The sequence below is a fragment of the Hyperolius riggenbachi genome, chromosome 6 (genome assembly GCF_040937935.1).
Source record: "Hyperolius riggenbachi isolate aHypRig1 chromosome 6, aHypRig1.pri, whole genome shotgun sequence".
NCBI classification, from domain to species: Eukaryota; Metazoa; Chordata; class Amphibia; order Anura; family Hyperoliidae; genus Hyperolius; species Hyperolius riggenbachi.
In genome coordinates, this window is record NC_090651.1 from 379072998 (window position 1) to 379089053 (window position 16056).

Consider the following 16056-nt stretch of genomic DNA (forward strand, 5'->3'; position numbering starts at 1 on the left):
TTCAAATCCGGCCCTGCTTTTCAAGGAAGTAAAGCCCTGCAAGCCCGGGAGCTTTGCAGGGCTTTTTCGCTATGAACAAACTCTCGTTTTTCGGTGGGATTGCAGTGATTCCCTTTAGGCTATAATGCTAAACATGATTACATTAAAAAAAAATTAGACTTCAGAGTCTCTTTAATGTTCACGTTTTATGGTAACGTGCTGCAGGTGTTACGTTACTATGTCACACACTGTTATACCGCAGGGTACACGCCACACTGTGAACGTCGCATAGGTGGTGCATTGCACCACGGTAAACCTTGTTACAAAGCAGCCGTTATGCCGCAACACAGCGCACCACTGTGAACATAGCATAGCAAGTATTTTCTTTAAAGGACAACTGTAACAAGAGGTATACGGAGGCTGCCATATTTATTTCCTGTTAAACAATACCATTTCCTGGCTATACTGATGATCGTTTTGGCTTCAGTAGTGTCTGAATCACACCAGAAACAAGCATGCAGCTCATCTTGTCAGATCTGAAAATAATGTCAGAAACACCTGATCTGCTGCATGCTTGTTCAGGGGCTATGGCTAAATGTATGAGAGGCAGAGGATCAGCAAGACAGCCACGTAACTGGTATTTCTTAAAAGGAAATACATATGGCAGCCTCCATATCCCTCTGGCTTTAGTTCTCCTTTAAGGATCAGCATGACAATCTGAGTCTGACCAGCAGCCTTTCTGACCAGGGATGGAGACGCCAGACTCTGTATCGCCCTCAGTATACGTCTTCTTCAAGGCCGCGTGTTCGTAAAAAGAGATCTCCCATTATTAAACGCTCTCTGGAGATTTCTCCGGGGAGGATTCCTGAAGTAATTCGCAACCGCCATTAACATCACCCACTGATATTCCTTTCCTGAAAGGTCCCCTGGGAAGTCCTTCACTTCAGCGCCAGCTTCTGCTCGTTCCTCTGGACCTTTGTGTCACCTCTTCCTGTGCTGAGGGCACTTATAGGTTTTATCTTCTCTCTTATCTCCTCTTCCCTTCTCTCAGCGGTTTCCTGGGATACCAACCTTCCTGGGGAGGTCAGCGATGGCGCGAAACAGAGGAGAGAGGATTGCCTGCATTACAGTAGTGCTGGGAACACATTACTGTAATGCAGAATGTATGGGGCCCCCTGCAAACAAGACAGCATGGGGTCTATGGATTCCTTAGGTGGGGAAGTACTATCTAAATTGTTCTTGTGCCTGCTTGCTTGTAAGGCATTTTATTAGTATGGGAAAATATCACCTAGTGGAAAAAGCAAAAGTAATGGCATATGAGCCATTGAGTTTTTACCCCTCCAGCTCTGATGTCTGACATGGAGCAGAATGGCTGCCGTTAGAGGCGCCCTCCCTGGATCTAGTCCGGCACGGAGTTAGCCCTCTTCTATCTAAGGTGGGGATGGGGGTTCAGGTACTGTTTGCACTTTTCTGCCGGCTGTGCTATGTGATGACTAAGCAAACAAGTGGTCTTATTTTTTGTCATAAATTAGCTAGCATTCCTGTGGAACCCTCTTGATGTCATTAAAAACCCTCTTAGCGGTAACCCCGAGCTGAGCTCGGGGTAAGCCACTGCAGAGGATATCTCAGCCCCTGGATGGGCGATTTGCCTCATTTAAAGTGCTGTACGCGCAGCTAGCACTTTGCTAGCCGCGCATACAGCTTGATCGCTGCCGCTCTGCGGCGATCATCCGCACGCAGGGGCGGAAGAGGGTCCCCACCGCCAGAGCCCTGCGCTGCCCGGACCAATGAGTTCCAGGCAGCGCTATGGGCTGGATCGGAGGCGTCTGACGTCAGGACGTCGGCTGACGTCCATGACGTCATTCCGATCGTCGCCATGGCGACAGGAAAAGCCAAACAGGGGATTGCGTTATATACGCATTCCCCTGTTTGCTATCGATGCCGGCGACGATCGCACTAGAGGGACACATGCGCCCTCTAGTAGCTATACATGAAAAAATAAATGTATTTCTGCCTACTTGGCAGAATTAAAGAACCGCCAGGAGGGTTATTAAGGCATCCAATGACTTTTATTGCAGAACAATGTATCTCCAGGGGCGTAACAATAGACCCTGCAAGGGATGCAGCCGCAGGGGGGCCCAGAAGCCGCAGGGAGTCCCGCGGGTTGAGAAGTTTCTTTTCCCTGTTCTGAGAGACTGACAACTAAAGGCATAGGGAGAAAAAAAACTTTCAGCTCTCTGCACAGTTGTTCTAATGACTGCATCTGCTCAGCCACTGATAAGGAATCATACAAAGTTTTGCAGAAAAAGATTTGTAAGCAGTCCCTATTCAGTGTTCAGCAGGGTATTGTGTACAATGTCCTCCTCCCCCAGCCTCTCTACCCCTCTCCAAGTGCTGTGTCCCGTAGTAAGGCTTGAGGAGTCTGGGCATGGGGAGATAAAGCTTTCTATTCTCTGCACAATTGTTCTAATGACCTCATCTGCGGAAGGGGGCCCCATCCAAATTTTCACAGGGGGGAGCCAGTGATTTCTAGTTATGCCCCTGATCATTCTCACAGTATTTAGTGCAGTAGTACGCAGTGGCATAACTAAGGAGCTTGGGGCCCTGGTACGAGTTTTACACGGGGCCCCAAATACTCTATTAATATGGAGCCCCAAAACCTACCAAGGACAGCTGCAGTGTCAGAGAGGTGCAGGAGGGGCACACACAGGGCAGGGCCGGGCAGAGGCAAGAAGTAAGGAAACAGTTTGTTAAGGATTAGCACCAGAGCCGGGACAAGGTCCTCCAGCACCCAAGGCTGAGACACCAAAGTGCGCCCCTCCATCCCTGCCACCCCAGCTGTCACACACTGATTGCTATTAGACTAAGAGGCGCCACTGGGCCCACAACCTCCCCAACACCTTAATATCTAGTTATATGGCTTGCAGTCACTGCCATGTATCCCCTTTTCTTATTTCTTTCTGCTTCAAACAGAATTAGGAATGACAGATGAATGAATTCTGCGCCCCCTCCTACACTGCGCCCTGAGGCTGGAGCCTCTCCAGCCTATGCCTCGGCCCGGCCCTGATTAGCACTATGCAATGCACATATAGAGGAGTTCATGACCAGCACATCACCAATAAAAAGCTAATGAGCTGAATAAAGGAGGGCCCCTACTGGGCCCCTCTGGCCCAAGGGCCCCCATGTGGTCGCTACCTCTGCACCACCTATTGCTACGCCACTGGTAGTACGCTATGCAGCACACAGTATATCATACACAGTAAGATCAGACATGGTAGAGAATAAACGTCAAAAATCCTTGCTAATGTGTTATATCGGACTGCTGCACGCCTGTCTCTGCGCTGCGCCGTTCAGGGGTCAGAGTAATGGCAGACGGCGTCGCAGGTGGCCCCACATTGCTGAACAAAACATGGTCACAACCACCTTCTTCAGCCAAAATCACTAGTAGACTTCCTAGTAAACAGTGCCCTCTGCTGTTCAAAGTGAAAATTACATTGTACACTGACAATATACAGTAAAGCTCGGTCCACACTAGGCACCGTTGCAGAACGCAATCTGTGGTCCGGGCTCCGTTTTTCAAAAACCGGAACGCAAACAATTTGTGCTGCCCTTCTGCAGCATACGTTTCCTGTCCATTTGTGTTTTAAAAAAAAAAACGTATCCCCAGTCCTGGCTGTGTGTGTGTGTGTGGGGGGGGGGGGGGGGGGGGGGGGGGTTGGACCCCCCCTCGGTCACCTTGGTCCCCCATCCTCGCTCCCGCTCAAGCTATTTGCGCTATATGTATTGTAATGTAATGTAATGAGCAGCGAGTGGGAAAGCAATTACCAGGGCTGGGCTGAGGCAGAAGCGAGAGAGGCTCCAGCCTTAGGGCGCAGTGCAGGAGGGGCACACACAGGGCAGGGCCGGGCAGAGGCAAGAGAGGCTCCAGCCTCGGGGCGCAGTGTAGGAGGGGGCGCAGGGTGAGGCAGAGGGGAGAGAGGCTCCAGCCTCAGGGCGCAGTGTAGGAGGGGGCGCACAACTCACTCACCTATCATTACCCTATTGTGTTTGAAGCAAAGAGAAATAAGAAAAGGGGATACATGGCAGTGACTGCAAGCCAGATAACTAGAGATTAAGGTGTTGGGGGCCCTGGGGAGCCTCTTAGTCTAATAGCAATCAGTGTGTGACGGCTGGGGTGGGAGGGATGGAGGTATCCGTGGCTCCGGTTTTGGTCTGGGCTCAAAAACAGAGCCACGGATAAAAGATTTTAAAGTGTGAATCGGCCCTAAGCGCTCAGAAAGTACCTTTAAAGTGACACTTCAGTGAAAAAACGTATGATATAAGGAATTGTATGTGTAGTACATATAATGCATAGAACATCAGTAGCAAAGAAAAGAATCTCATATTTTTATTTTCAGTTATATAGCTTTTTCTTATAACATTGCATCATGCTGTAATATTTGCAGTTTATACACTACACTGCATTTTAAACTATGAAACAGAGCAGAGCTAGTGACCTTTTGAACTTCTCTGCAGTAAAATCTTATTTGAAGTTGTCTTTCACTGTTTCTTTGATGTATCAACGCTTCAGAAAATAGCATTGCTCTCTGACTAAATCAGTCACAGAGCTCAGAGAAGCTCTTTTGCATAGATAACAAGTGAAGTTTCTTAACTCTTCCTGTACTGGAAACAATAGGAGACTCATATCTGTGCTACTCATGTTATATTTCTTAGCCGTACTACACATACAATTCATTTATTTTCACTTCAGATTCTCTTTAAAGTTTCTCAACAGTATTATAGCATGTAACCTTTTATGACGCAATTAGCCAAGTACTCCCAATAATAGGGTAAAATCATCTCAAGTACCCCTTGATGCATATATACTTTTAGGAGTACTGCATTGTTGTATATACAGTGGCTTGCAAAAGTATTCGGCCCCATTGAAGTTTTCCACATTTTGTCACATTACTGCCACAAACATAAATCAATTTTATTGGAATTCCACATGAAAGACCAATACAAAGTGGTGTACATGTGAGAAGTGGAACGAAAATCATACATTATTCCCAAAAATTTTTTACAAATCAATAACTGCAAAGTGGGGTGTGCGTAATTATTCAGCCCCCTGAGTCAATACTTCGTAGAACCACCTTTTGCTGCAATTACAGCTGCCAGTCTTTTAGGGTATGTCTCTAGCAGCTTTGTACATCTAGAGACTGAAATCCTTGCCCATTCTTCTTTGCAAAACAGCTCCAGCTCAGTCGGATTAGATGGACAGCATTTGTGAACAGCAGTTTTCAGATCTTGCCACAGATTCTCGATTGGATTTAGATCTGGACTTTGACTGGGCCATTCTAACACATGGATATGTTTTGTTTTAAACCATTCCATTGTTGCCCTGGCTTTATGTTTAGGGTCATTGTCCTGCTGGAAGGTGAACCTCCGCCCCAGTCTCAAGTCTTTTGCAGTCTCCAAGAGGTTTTCTTCCAAGTTTGCTCTGTATTTGGCTCCATCCATCTTCCGATCAACTCTGCCCAGCTTCCCTGTCCCTGCTGAAGAGATGCACCCCCCGAGCATGATGCTGCCACCACCATATTTGAGAGTGGGGATGGTGTGTTCAGAGTGATGTGCAGTGTTAGTTTTCCGCCACACATAGCGTTTTGCATTTTGGCCAAAAAGTTCAGTTTTGGTCTCATCTGACCAGAGCACCTTCTTCCACATGGTTGCTGTGTCCCCCACATGGCTTGTGGCAAACTGAAAACGGGACTTCTTATGCTTTTCTGTTAACAACGGCTTTCTTCTTGTCACTCTTCCATAAGAGCCGACTTTGTGCAATGCATGACTAATAGTTGTCCTATGGACAGATTCCCCCATCTGAGCTGTAGATCTCTGCAGCTCGTCCAGAGTCACCATGGGCCTCTTGACTGCATTTCTGATCAGCGCTCTCCTTGTTCGGCCTGTGAGTTAGGTGGACGGCCTTGTCTCGGTAGGTGTACAGTTGTGCCATACTCCTTCCATTTCTGAATGATCGCTTGAACAGTGCTCCGTGGGATGTTCAAGGCTTTGGAAATCTTTTTGTAGCCTAAGCCTGCTTTAAATTTCTCAATAACTTGATCCCTGACCTGTCTGGTGTCTTCTTTGGACTTCATGGTGTTGTTGCTCCCAAGATTCTCTTAGACAACCTCTGAGGCCGTCACAGAGCAGCTGTATTTGTACTGACATTAGATTACACACAGGTGCACTCTATTTAGTCATTAGCACTCATCAGGCAATGTCTATGGGCAACTGACTGCACTCAGACCAAAGGGGGCTGAATAATTACGCACACCCCACTTTGCAGTTATTGAGTTGTAAAAAATGTTTGGAATGATGTATGATTTACGTTCCACTTCTCACATGTACACCACTTTGTATTGGTCTTTGACATGAAATTCCAATAAAATTGATTCATGTTTGTGGCAGTTATATGACAAAATGTGGAAAACTTCAAGGGGGCGGAATACTTTTGCAAGCCACTGTAAATGCTTTCCAAACATCCCTTAAAGGAGAACTATAGAGAGGTATATGGAGGCTGCCATATTGATTTCCTTTTAAGCAATACCAGTTGCCTGGCAGCCCTGCTCAGTTTTCTGCCTGCAGTGGTGTCTGAATCACACCAGAAACAAGCATGCAGCTAAACTTGTCAGATCTGACAAAAATGTCAGAAACCCCTGATCTGCTGCATGCTTGTTCAGGGTTTAGGGCTAAATGTATTAGAGGCAGAGGATCAGCAAGACTGCCAGGCAACTGGTATTGCTTAAAAGGAAATAAATATGGCAGCCTCCATATACCTCTCACTACAGCTCTCCTTTATGCCTTGTACACATTGCGTTGCACTTGCGCTATCGCCCGCACTGAGCAATGACATTTTTTTCTAATCGCTCTGCGTGTTATAAACGCTTTTGTAAGCGTTTTAGCAGAGCAATTATTTAAATCACTTCTTGACGTCAGTCAGGAAGTGATTACTTTGCCCCCGGGAATGTATAAATACAATGTATTTATTCATAAAAGCGCTGGGAAAATTGCTATACAAAGCGCTTTTTTCAAGCACTTTGTGATTTCCCTGTTCTTTCCATTCAGGGAAAATTGCCCTGAAAATGGTACAGGCAGCGCCAGTGTCAGCGGCAAGCAAACGGAAAGCCCCAATCAGAACTATCTCGCAGGAAAGCATAGTGTAAGCACTTTTAGGGCGATTTGTACTTAAAAATTCCAAAAAACGCCTCTAGTGTGAACGAGGCCTGAATGCTTTTAATTTGCTACTGATACTTATTAAGTGTGTTTATATATGAACCATTGTCCACCAATGCCCCGATTTTTCACTGACATAATGTCAGTAAATTTACTGGCGTTTGGAAGGGCCGGTTGTACACTTTCTGCCACCTGAAGCAATACATTGTGAGGATGCATGCTTATCCTTGACTTCAGGTGCGGCACACAGGAAACATTCCTATTAAGGTGCCCATACATCACTCGACTTGACGGCCAATCGAGCATCCAATTCGATAATTATTATTGAATAGGATGCAGATTGGAGCCGCCACAAGCATGCCCAATCAATGATTAAACTAATCTTGCCCTGAAATTGGTTGAATGTATCGATCAGACATGCTGAAAGATGTCGAACCAACGTCATTGATCTGGTGTGCGACAGAAACAGTGTGATATCGGGATGAGTGAGGAACAAGACGAAATTCGCATTTACGCATCGTAATCATTACGCAAAATTTAGAGAAAAATCGTAATTGATTCTGCATGTTATAGTAGTATTTCATAATTTCGCTTAATTTTTCACGTCATTTTTGCACAACTTTGTGAAATCTTGTGCTGACTTTAGTGGCTAATAGCAAAGCTCCCACACATCCTACTGCTGCCAAAATTGGTACATATGTTAAAGAGGAAACATTAGTTATGTTAATTAAAATAGATAGGTAATATAATCTCTTACCAACCCTGTTGTAAGAGAACAGGCAAATGTTTGATTTCATGATGGCAGCCATCTTTTTGGTTGAAAGGAGGTGACAGAGAGCATGAGACACAGTTCCAACTGTCCTGCGTCCTGATCAACCCTCCCAGTTGCTAGGCAACGTGAATAACAACATAGGAAATCCCATCATGCTTTGCACAGCATCAGGGAAAAAAAGCCAGGGCTTTTTTTCTTTGATGGGTGGAGCTTAGCTAAAAATGCAGCTAAAAAATTATGCTTTGGTAAGAAAAACAAAGTTCTGATGCTGTGAAACTGTTAAAGAAACACCAAGCCTTTTCAGTTCTGCTGAGTAAATTTTTAGTCCGGAGGTTCACTTTAAGGATATTAGGTACAAGGAAGAAAAATAATTTTTCAAAAAGACCATGTAGTTTTTGAGAAAATCGATTTTAAAAATGCAAAGAAAAATGGTTTTTAAACTCATTTTTCAAAGTTTAAAAAAAATGTTCTTTGCATTTTTAAAATCGATTTTCTCAAAAATTATACGGTCTTTTTGGAAAATTATTTTTTTTCCTTATACCCACTATTCCCTTTAACATAGGTAGCACATTTTGGTGACAATAGCATGTATGGGGGTTTTGCTATTAACCTCCAAAGTTGCCACAAAATTTAGCGAAAATTACGTGAATTTTTATGCAAAATTAGTTTGCAAATCGCAATTACTCCTATACGTATTTACGCAAAATTTTGCGATATCGTAATTTTGCTGATTACGATCATCACTACTTACATTAGGGGAAAAAGCACCGGGTCCCTTCGTATTTGAGGCACGCCCCGATATTGCATGCTGTTACCTCCGCGTTCTCAATTGACAGCGATAGAGGCGGCAGATGCGTCGTCGCAAGGCTGATTCCCTAGAGACTTCATGTGGAAATCTATCAGGAATTGGCCTGTGGTGTATGGGCAGGTAACAGATTTCTCTCTGATCAGCTTCAATCACAGAGACATCGGTCTCTTGGTCGATCTGCCTATACATTGTCTGATGTACGATCGCCTTTACACTATACATGCTGAAGGTTAGGTGTGATATTAGCCTCATTAACAAGTATTCTTTATTTCCCGATGTTTAGGTATGACGTGCCAGGCCCGAAGCTCCTATGTGGAAAACGAGCTGCTCTGGGGTCACCGATTCATGCCCGTCCTGACTTTGGAGGAAGGGTTTTATGAGGTGGACTATGACACCTTCCACAACACGGACGAGACGCCCACCCCCACCTGCAGTGCCAAAGAGCTGGCGGAACTCAGTGCCAAAGGCGAGGCCTTACAGCTCACCACCGCCAACGGCAAACACAAGCCAACTCCGGACGACGACCTACAGGAAGGACAAGAGGAGGCGGTCCCTCCAGTGGTGGCCAATGGGGACATTAGCAAGACAAAATCAGACACTAGCGAGTGAGTGGCAGAGGATGAATAAAGTCTAGGGAACATTTGCCAGCAATATAACGGTGGGGCCATGTGTGGCTCGCTGCTGTGAGGCTGAACTTTGGTCACGGCTAACGAGATTGTCCGGCAGAATAGACCATAATGTGTGATTTTATATCACGATAAATTGTGGTAATGGCAGGAGTCGATAAGTGATAAGAAATCGACTACCAAGGAGCCTTGGCAGAAAAACAAAATAATCTTAAGATGATTGCTTTTTACTGATACGAACTTAAGAGCGCCAAACACATTACGCTCATGCAGCATGTAACCTGACACTAGAGTATTCCCCGCCTCCTGCTCCTCCTCCTCTCACACTATTGGCTAGTTGCTGCTTCACTCATTTCTCTATAAAGGCATGCAAGTACAACTCTCATTAAAGGGCTTAGAGGGCTGCCATGTTCAAAAGAAAAAAGGGATAGTTTCAACTGAAATTTAATTTATAACAAATATATTGCAGAAGAGGTGTAACCAAGATTTTAAATGGCTTCCTTGCCTCCATAATGAATCCCATAGAAGTCAGATGATGCGATTCTGAGTACTGAATGTGGGGATGACATTCAGGGCCAGATTTGTACATTTTACTGCCCAAGACCCATTGTCACCAGTTTCCCTCCCCCCCCCCCCCCCCCCCCTTGCTCAATCCCCTGCTCCGCCGTCCTGTGTTCTCCCCCCATCCTGTGCTGCCTCCATCCTGTGTTGTGCACCCCCCTCCCCCGTCCTGTGCGCTACAGCTCGCCCCTGTGGAAGCAGGACGGCCACGGACAAGGTCAGTGACCGCTGCAGTTTACATGTTTGGCAGTGTTACTGCCTGTGTGTGCCAGCCCACTGCCCGCCCCTTGCTTTCTGGCACCTTAGGCCATGGCCTTTGTGGCCTTCTTGCCTCAAATCTGACAGTGACGACATTCTTCACCTCCAAAGAAAAATAGGACAGCTAAAGCTGGACAACTTTTTGAAGATGTATCATCATTCCTATAGAATAACTTCTCCAGGTCTCATAAGTAAAGGAGCGGTGTTCTATAATTTTGGGTAATCCACTATACACATAAAATGCCCAGGAATTGCCTTCATTTAAAAGAACTAAAGAAGATACAAGCACGGCGATTGGCTGGACATGCTTAACCAATGCCAAAGGGGGACACACCCAGACACGCAATTAGGAAAACAAAAGCACAAGATTTGCCCCCAGCAAGCCAACAGAAAAATCACTGCCTCTAATTACCATTTGAAGGACCCCCGAGGCGACTAAAGAAATTGAATTTTACTTACCTGGGGCTTCTTCCAGCCCCTAGAAGTCATTTGGATCTCTTGCCGCTGCTCCGGTCCTCTCCAGTGTTCCGCTGGCAACCTCTAAGGATCGCTAACTGATGGGTTGGCATCTTCTGTATGTGCGCAGGCGTGTATTAGCTTCCGCCCGCGAACACGCCCGCATAATTTGGAGTGTGCTGCACCTACGCAGTACCACTACTCAGGCGCAGTACACTTCCAGTGGCATGGGCGCGCTTTGGCGCGGGGTGGGTGCTCTCATTGTACAGAAGCCATTGTCCCATCGGGGATCGGTGATCCATAAAGGCTGCCGGCGGGACCCAGGAGAGGACTGGAGTGGCAGCAAGGGACCCAAATTACTTATAGGAACTAGTAGAAGCACCAGCCTCGAAAGTCCTTTAAAAATGGGATTAGCTCCACTTCCATTTGCATATGGACCTTAAAGTGAACCTTAGTTGGTGAAATAAAGAGTTTAACTTACCTGTTGCTTCTACCAGCCCCCTGCAGACTTCCTGTGCCCGCGCCGGGACACACTGATCCTCCAGTCCCTCGCAGTGAACCAGTTTTGTTTCTGGTGATTGACCAGTCGGAGGCCACTGCGTCTGTGCGGCCCTGTCCATGTGTGTCCTCGATCGTAGCTGCCGTCACCATCCTGCGCATGCGCAGTAAGAAAAAATCCCGTACTGTGCATGCGCAAGACACTCCCGGCGACAGGACACAATCCAGCCACATTAGAGTAGTCACCATGGGTTAGACAGCAGGTCTGTATTGGCTTCATGTGTATTTGCAAATATGCAGAACTACAGAAGCTGCTCTGTAAGAGCGCCAGGGCCAGATTTACCATAAGGCATTGTGGCACGTGCCTTCTGGTGCCTGATGATAAAAAGGCGGCTCACTCCCCACTCTGAGAGCCTCTCTCCCTCCTTCTTTCCCTATGCAGAGTTCTGAGCAGAGAGTAAATGAGGGGTTACTCATCCTGCTCTTGGCATTCCACTGACCAGATCTCCCTTCAGTCGGGGGCACCTCTAGCTACTTTATACTGAGGTTCCTCTAGCTACCTAATACTTGGGGGTACCTCTAGCTACTTAATATTGAGGGTTCTTCTGGCTAACTAATGCTAAGGGACATCTGTAGCGACCTATAACGGGCAAGGGAAATAAATGGATAAGTGACAGCACACTTGCGGTGCGGTTCGGCGGGGGCTTGTAGGTTCATGGAGGGCGGAGTCTAGGGTGCCAGGACATCTGTGCCTATAGGCTCCTGTGATGTAAATCCAGGCCTGAAGAGCGCCGAAACAACTTCCGACACTGAGAAATGTCTTTTGTAGATACCATGGCCTGGATTTATGAGAACCTTCACAGAAGTGCTGTGCATCTTATAGACATCTCGGGCCATATTCAATTCACTTTTTCTCCAGAGTTTTCTCCTTGTAGATCATTTTTTATCTTCAATTTAAAACAACTTTTTAGCACTTTGCAATGGAAAAGTACCAAAAAGCAGATGAAAAAGTACTGTCAAAATTATTGAGTACTGTATATGTGTGCTTATTGCATATATGGGCCTGATCTGCTTCAATCCAGACTCAACTCCTGAAGTGGCCAAATGATCCACACTTTCATTGAAATTCCTTTGGACTGAGAAAGCCACTTAGGTTAGCGGCAAAACGTCTTCGAAAAAACAAGTCCAGGACGAGACAAATATTTTCTCTGGGATCTATCAAAGAGAACAGTGTCTTCTGAAGTATACAACTTCCCATGGCTGTAATGCTGATCCTCTGGCCATGATGGTCCCCTCTTCTGGGGTGGTGAGGGTAGGTTTCTTCTACCAGTTAACGGGGGTGTTAGAGGGTTTGGATCCAAGGAGGGGGCCCCATGCTTTCATTGGGAGGGGTTTCATGGGTTGTTGCTGTACCCCGGCTCAAGCTGGCAATGTTTCAATCAGAAACACTGTCCCCGGTGTGCTCCTCTTGACAGTAAGGCAGTCAGAGGAGGACTGGCCAGGGGGGAAGGGGGGAGATTTCCCCCGAGGCTGCCTCTCATTTAATGATTTAGGGCTGGCCGATCCCCCAACTGTTTTGATAATTATTATTGAATTGGATGAAAATCTGTTCCGCCACAAGCATGCCCAGTCAACGATTTAACTGATTTCAGGCGGAAATTAGTTGAATGTATTGATCTGAGATGCTGGGAAATCTCGGGCCAATGTGGTTGATCAAGTGCGATGATCATGATGAATGAATGATGAATGCGACGGAAACCCCAGCCATTGCCCCTCAAAATGTATTATGTGTCCTCCAGTGCCTGTGCATTTATAATTAACCTGTCACGCTGTCCCTCAAGTGTCCTGGCTGTATTTCTGCATTGGCACCCCACCTGACTACTGGCATATAGGCTGGGGCTGCCGTGAAAACGGGCCTCCAGTTTGTGTTTTCCCTCCAGGTCAAAAGGTCCCAGTCCTCCCCTGAAGGCAGTGTACTGTCTTTCCTTTACTGCTTACGATGATGGACTTTGGAAGCTCTCGAGGGCCACATAAAATGGCATGGAGGGCTGCATTCGTTTGACACCTGTAATCTAGGGTATCATATATATGCTTTTCTTTAAACAGTGAAGTCCTCCTTCTTCCGGTATGTCTACAGCAGCTCATAGGATATGGATGATGCATTAACACTGTGATGGACTTTGACCTTGGAGTTCAGCTTGTCGGGCCTTCTGAAGCTGTCCTTTGCTTTATTGTGTACCATTCTCACAATGCTTCTACCCATTCTTGGGCTAATTTTCTTCTTATGGCCACGTCCAGGTGATTAACCACGGACCTGAAACTGATTTACAACTGTCGTCAAAGTAACATTAAGGCCTCTTGCACACTGCAAGCGATTCCGATTCAGATTCCGCTTTTTAATCAGTTTTTACATCCGATTCCGATTCAGATTTGCAGTTTGCTCCCTGCACACTGCAAAACGGAATCTGAATCGGAACCGCTTGCAGTGTGCAAGAGACCTAAAGAGTACCTGAAGTAAAAAAAAAAAGGTTCAAATTAGATACCTCCATAGTAGAAAGCCTCTGGATCTTCCTCTTACGTATCCAGACCCTCTTACACCCCACCATTCCAGCGCTGGGCCTCTCAAAGCTACTCAAATATGTTTCTCATGGCTGCTCTCCCAGAGTGTATGAGCACATCCTGACTGGGCGTGTGCAAGTAAGGTCCGCACATGCTCAGTAGCATGAAGCTGCTCATGCATTGCTCTGTGCCCAAGTGCTTTGTTCTTTGGGCTCGTACACGGACCGAAGAATGGCCAGGAGACATCCAGAACTTTCCATCTACTGAGGTATCCGAATCTCCCCCACTCCTTCTTGCTAAAGGATTGATTTAAGCTCTTTGGAGATGATCTCAAAACCTTTGCCTTTAAAAGACACCTTAAAGGACATCGGAGGTGACATAATGAGATAAAATATGTATGTACAGTAATAACTATAATGTGTTCCTATTTTTCTTTCTCTGCCTGAAAGAGTTAAAAATCAGGTATAGAAGTGACTGTTTCTGTCTGGGTCCGACTATAGCATAACCCTCACTAATAAGGAATTACAGCCATAAAACACTTTCCTGGCCGTAAATGGATTCTGAGAGCAAGAGGAAAAAGATAAATGTGTCATTGAGAATAGGTCATGAAACGGTGAATACTTAAAAAGTAGATTTAAATATAAAATACTGTGGGATCACTAAAAAGGTCATTTTTAGAAGGATAGATACACTTGTTTAGCTCAGTTTATCTTCACCTCAGATGTCCTTTAAAATGGACCCAAATTAAAAATACACGATTTCTGAAATAAAACCTATTTTCTAAATTATAATAAATAGCAGCCTTTTTTCAGCTGCATGATGACAATATAAAATATTTTACATTTATTGGAGGAACCCCTCCCTTCCTTTCATATTGCCGGGACAGAATCTGGCAGACTGGTGGAGTAGATAGTGTCCAGCAAAGGAGGAATTGCTAATGGCTGCCCCCAGTATAACCCTAGCTATGAAAAGAGAAGGGTGAAAAGCATGCACTGAAATGCTCATAGGCTTGAAGGAGTGTTTATTTATCTTTGTATGTGTCAGAGTGGTGCAACTAAATACTTTGAATTAAAAAAATGTTTGATTTGGGTCCACTTTAAGTGAGGGAGATGAGGCTGCCATATTTATTCCCTTTTAAACAATTTAAATTGCCTGGCTGTCCTGCTGATCTCCTGCCTCTAATACTGATAGCCATAGCCCCTGAACAAGCATGGAGATCAGGTGTTTCTGTCGTGTGCCTGAATTAGCCATCATGTGATTAGACACTATGGAAACCAAATACATCAGGACAGCGAGGCAACTGGTATTGTTTAAAAGGATATATATATATATATATATATATATATATATATATATATATATATATATATATATATATACGCTAATCCATCAATATTCTCAGAAAACTCTCTCTTGAGTGATAGTAAAGGGGCCCATACACTCAGCCGATTTTCTGGCCGACCGATCGATCGATAGATCGATTGGCCAATCGACCGTTCGATGGCCGATTTCGATCGCTTTCCATCGAACTGGCAGGGTGGAAAATTTAGGTCGATCTGATGAGATTGCTTATCAGTTTGCATTGGCCTTAATGGAAATCTGATGGCAAAAAAATTCCCTTTAGATCGAATTTCAATAGATTTCAAACTGAAATCTATTGGAATTCTATCCTGGTAAAAAATGTTCTAAAAACACATCAGATAGATCATCAGATGCATTTCTTATCTATCTGCTGCCAATCTTACGAGTGTATGGGCACCTTTATTCATGGAAAAAAGCAGTTTGATAAACCCCTGTAATCTAATTCTTTATGATCTTTTCTAGGTGTACCAACAAACCTACCCCACCCATTTTGAAATATCGTTGCCGAATATGCAACACTTTATCAGTTTTTATGCACCATTTTTTTAAAGAATACCTAAATTATAAATTACAGTTTGCTTTAACTACTTGACCACTGAGGGTTTTTTCCCCCTTGTGATCCAGAGCAATTGTCACCTGTTAGCGCTCCTCCCTTTCTTTCGCCAATAACTTAATCACTAGTAATCACAGCGAAATGATCTATATCTTGTTTTTCTCGCCACCAATTAGGCTTTCTTTGGGAGGTACAGTATGCTAAGAATTGTTTTATACTAAACGCATTTTAATTGGAATAATAAGAAAAAAGTGGGAAAAAATGCATTATTTCTCAGTTTTTGGCCATGATAGTGTGAAGTCTCCTAAAAATTTGGTTTTTACTTTAAAAACCTCTTTAACATAATTGCCCCTTCTAAAACGCAGCATCCCCGCGGCTGAGAACGCCATAAATCACCCCAAATTACCAGGGGCAC

The 16056-nt window shown here is 45.0% G+C and overlaps 1 protein-coding gene across 1 annotated transcript in view; it reads left to right on the forward strand.

Moving 5' to 3' along the window:
• LOC137521972 (G protein-activated inward rectifier potassium channel 4-like) overlaps positions 1–15039 on the forward strand; it is a 141161-nt gene extending 126122 nt beyond the window's left edge. Inside the window, exon 3 of the mRNA XM_068241950.1 lies at positions 9052–15039. Coding sequence (XP_068098051.1) covers positions 9052–9377 — 326 coding nt within the window. The 3' untranslated portion in view covers positions 9378–15039. The remainder of the gene's footprint in view (positions 1–9051) is intronic.
• Positions 15040–16056: the final 1017 nt, after the last annotated feature.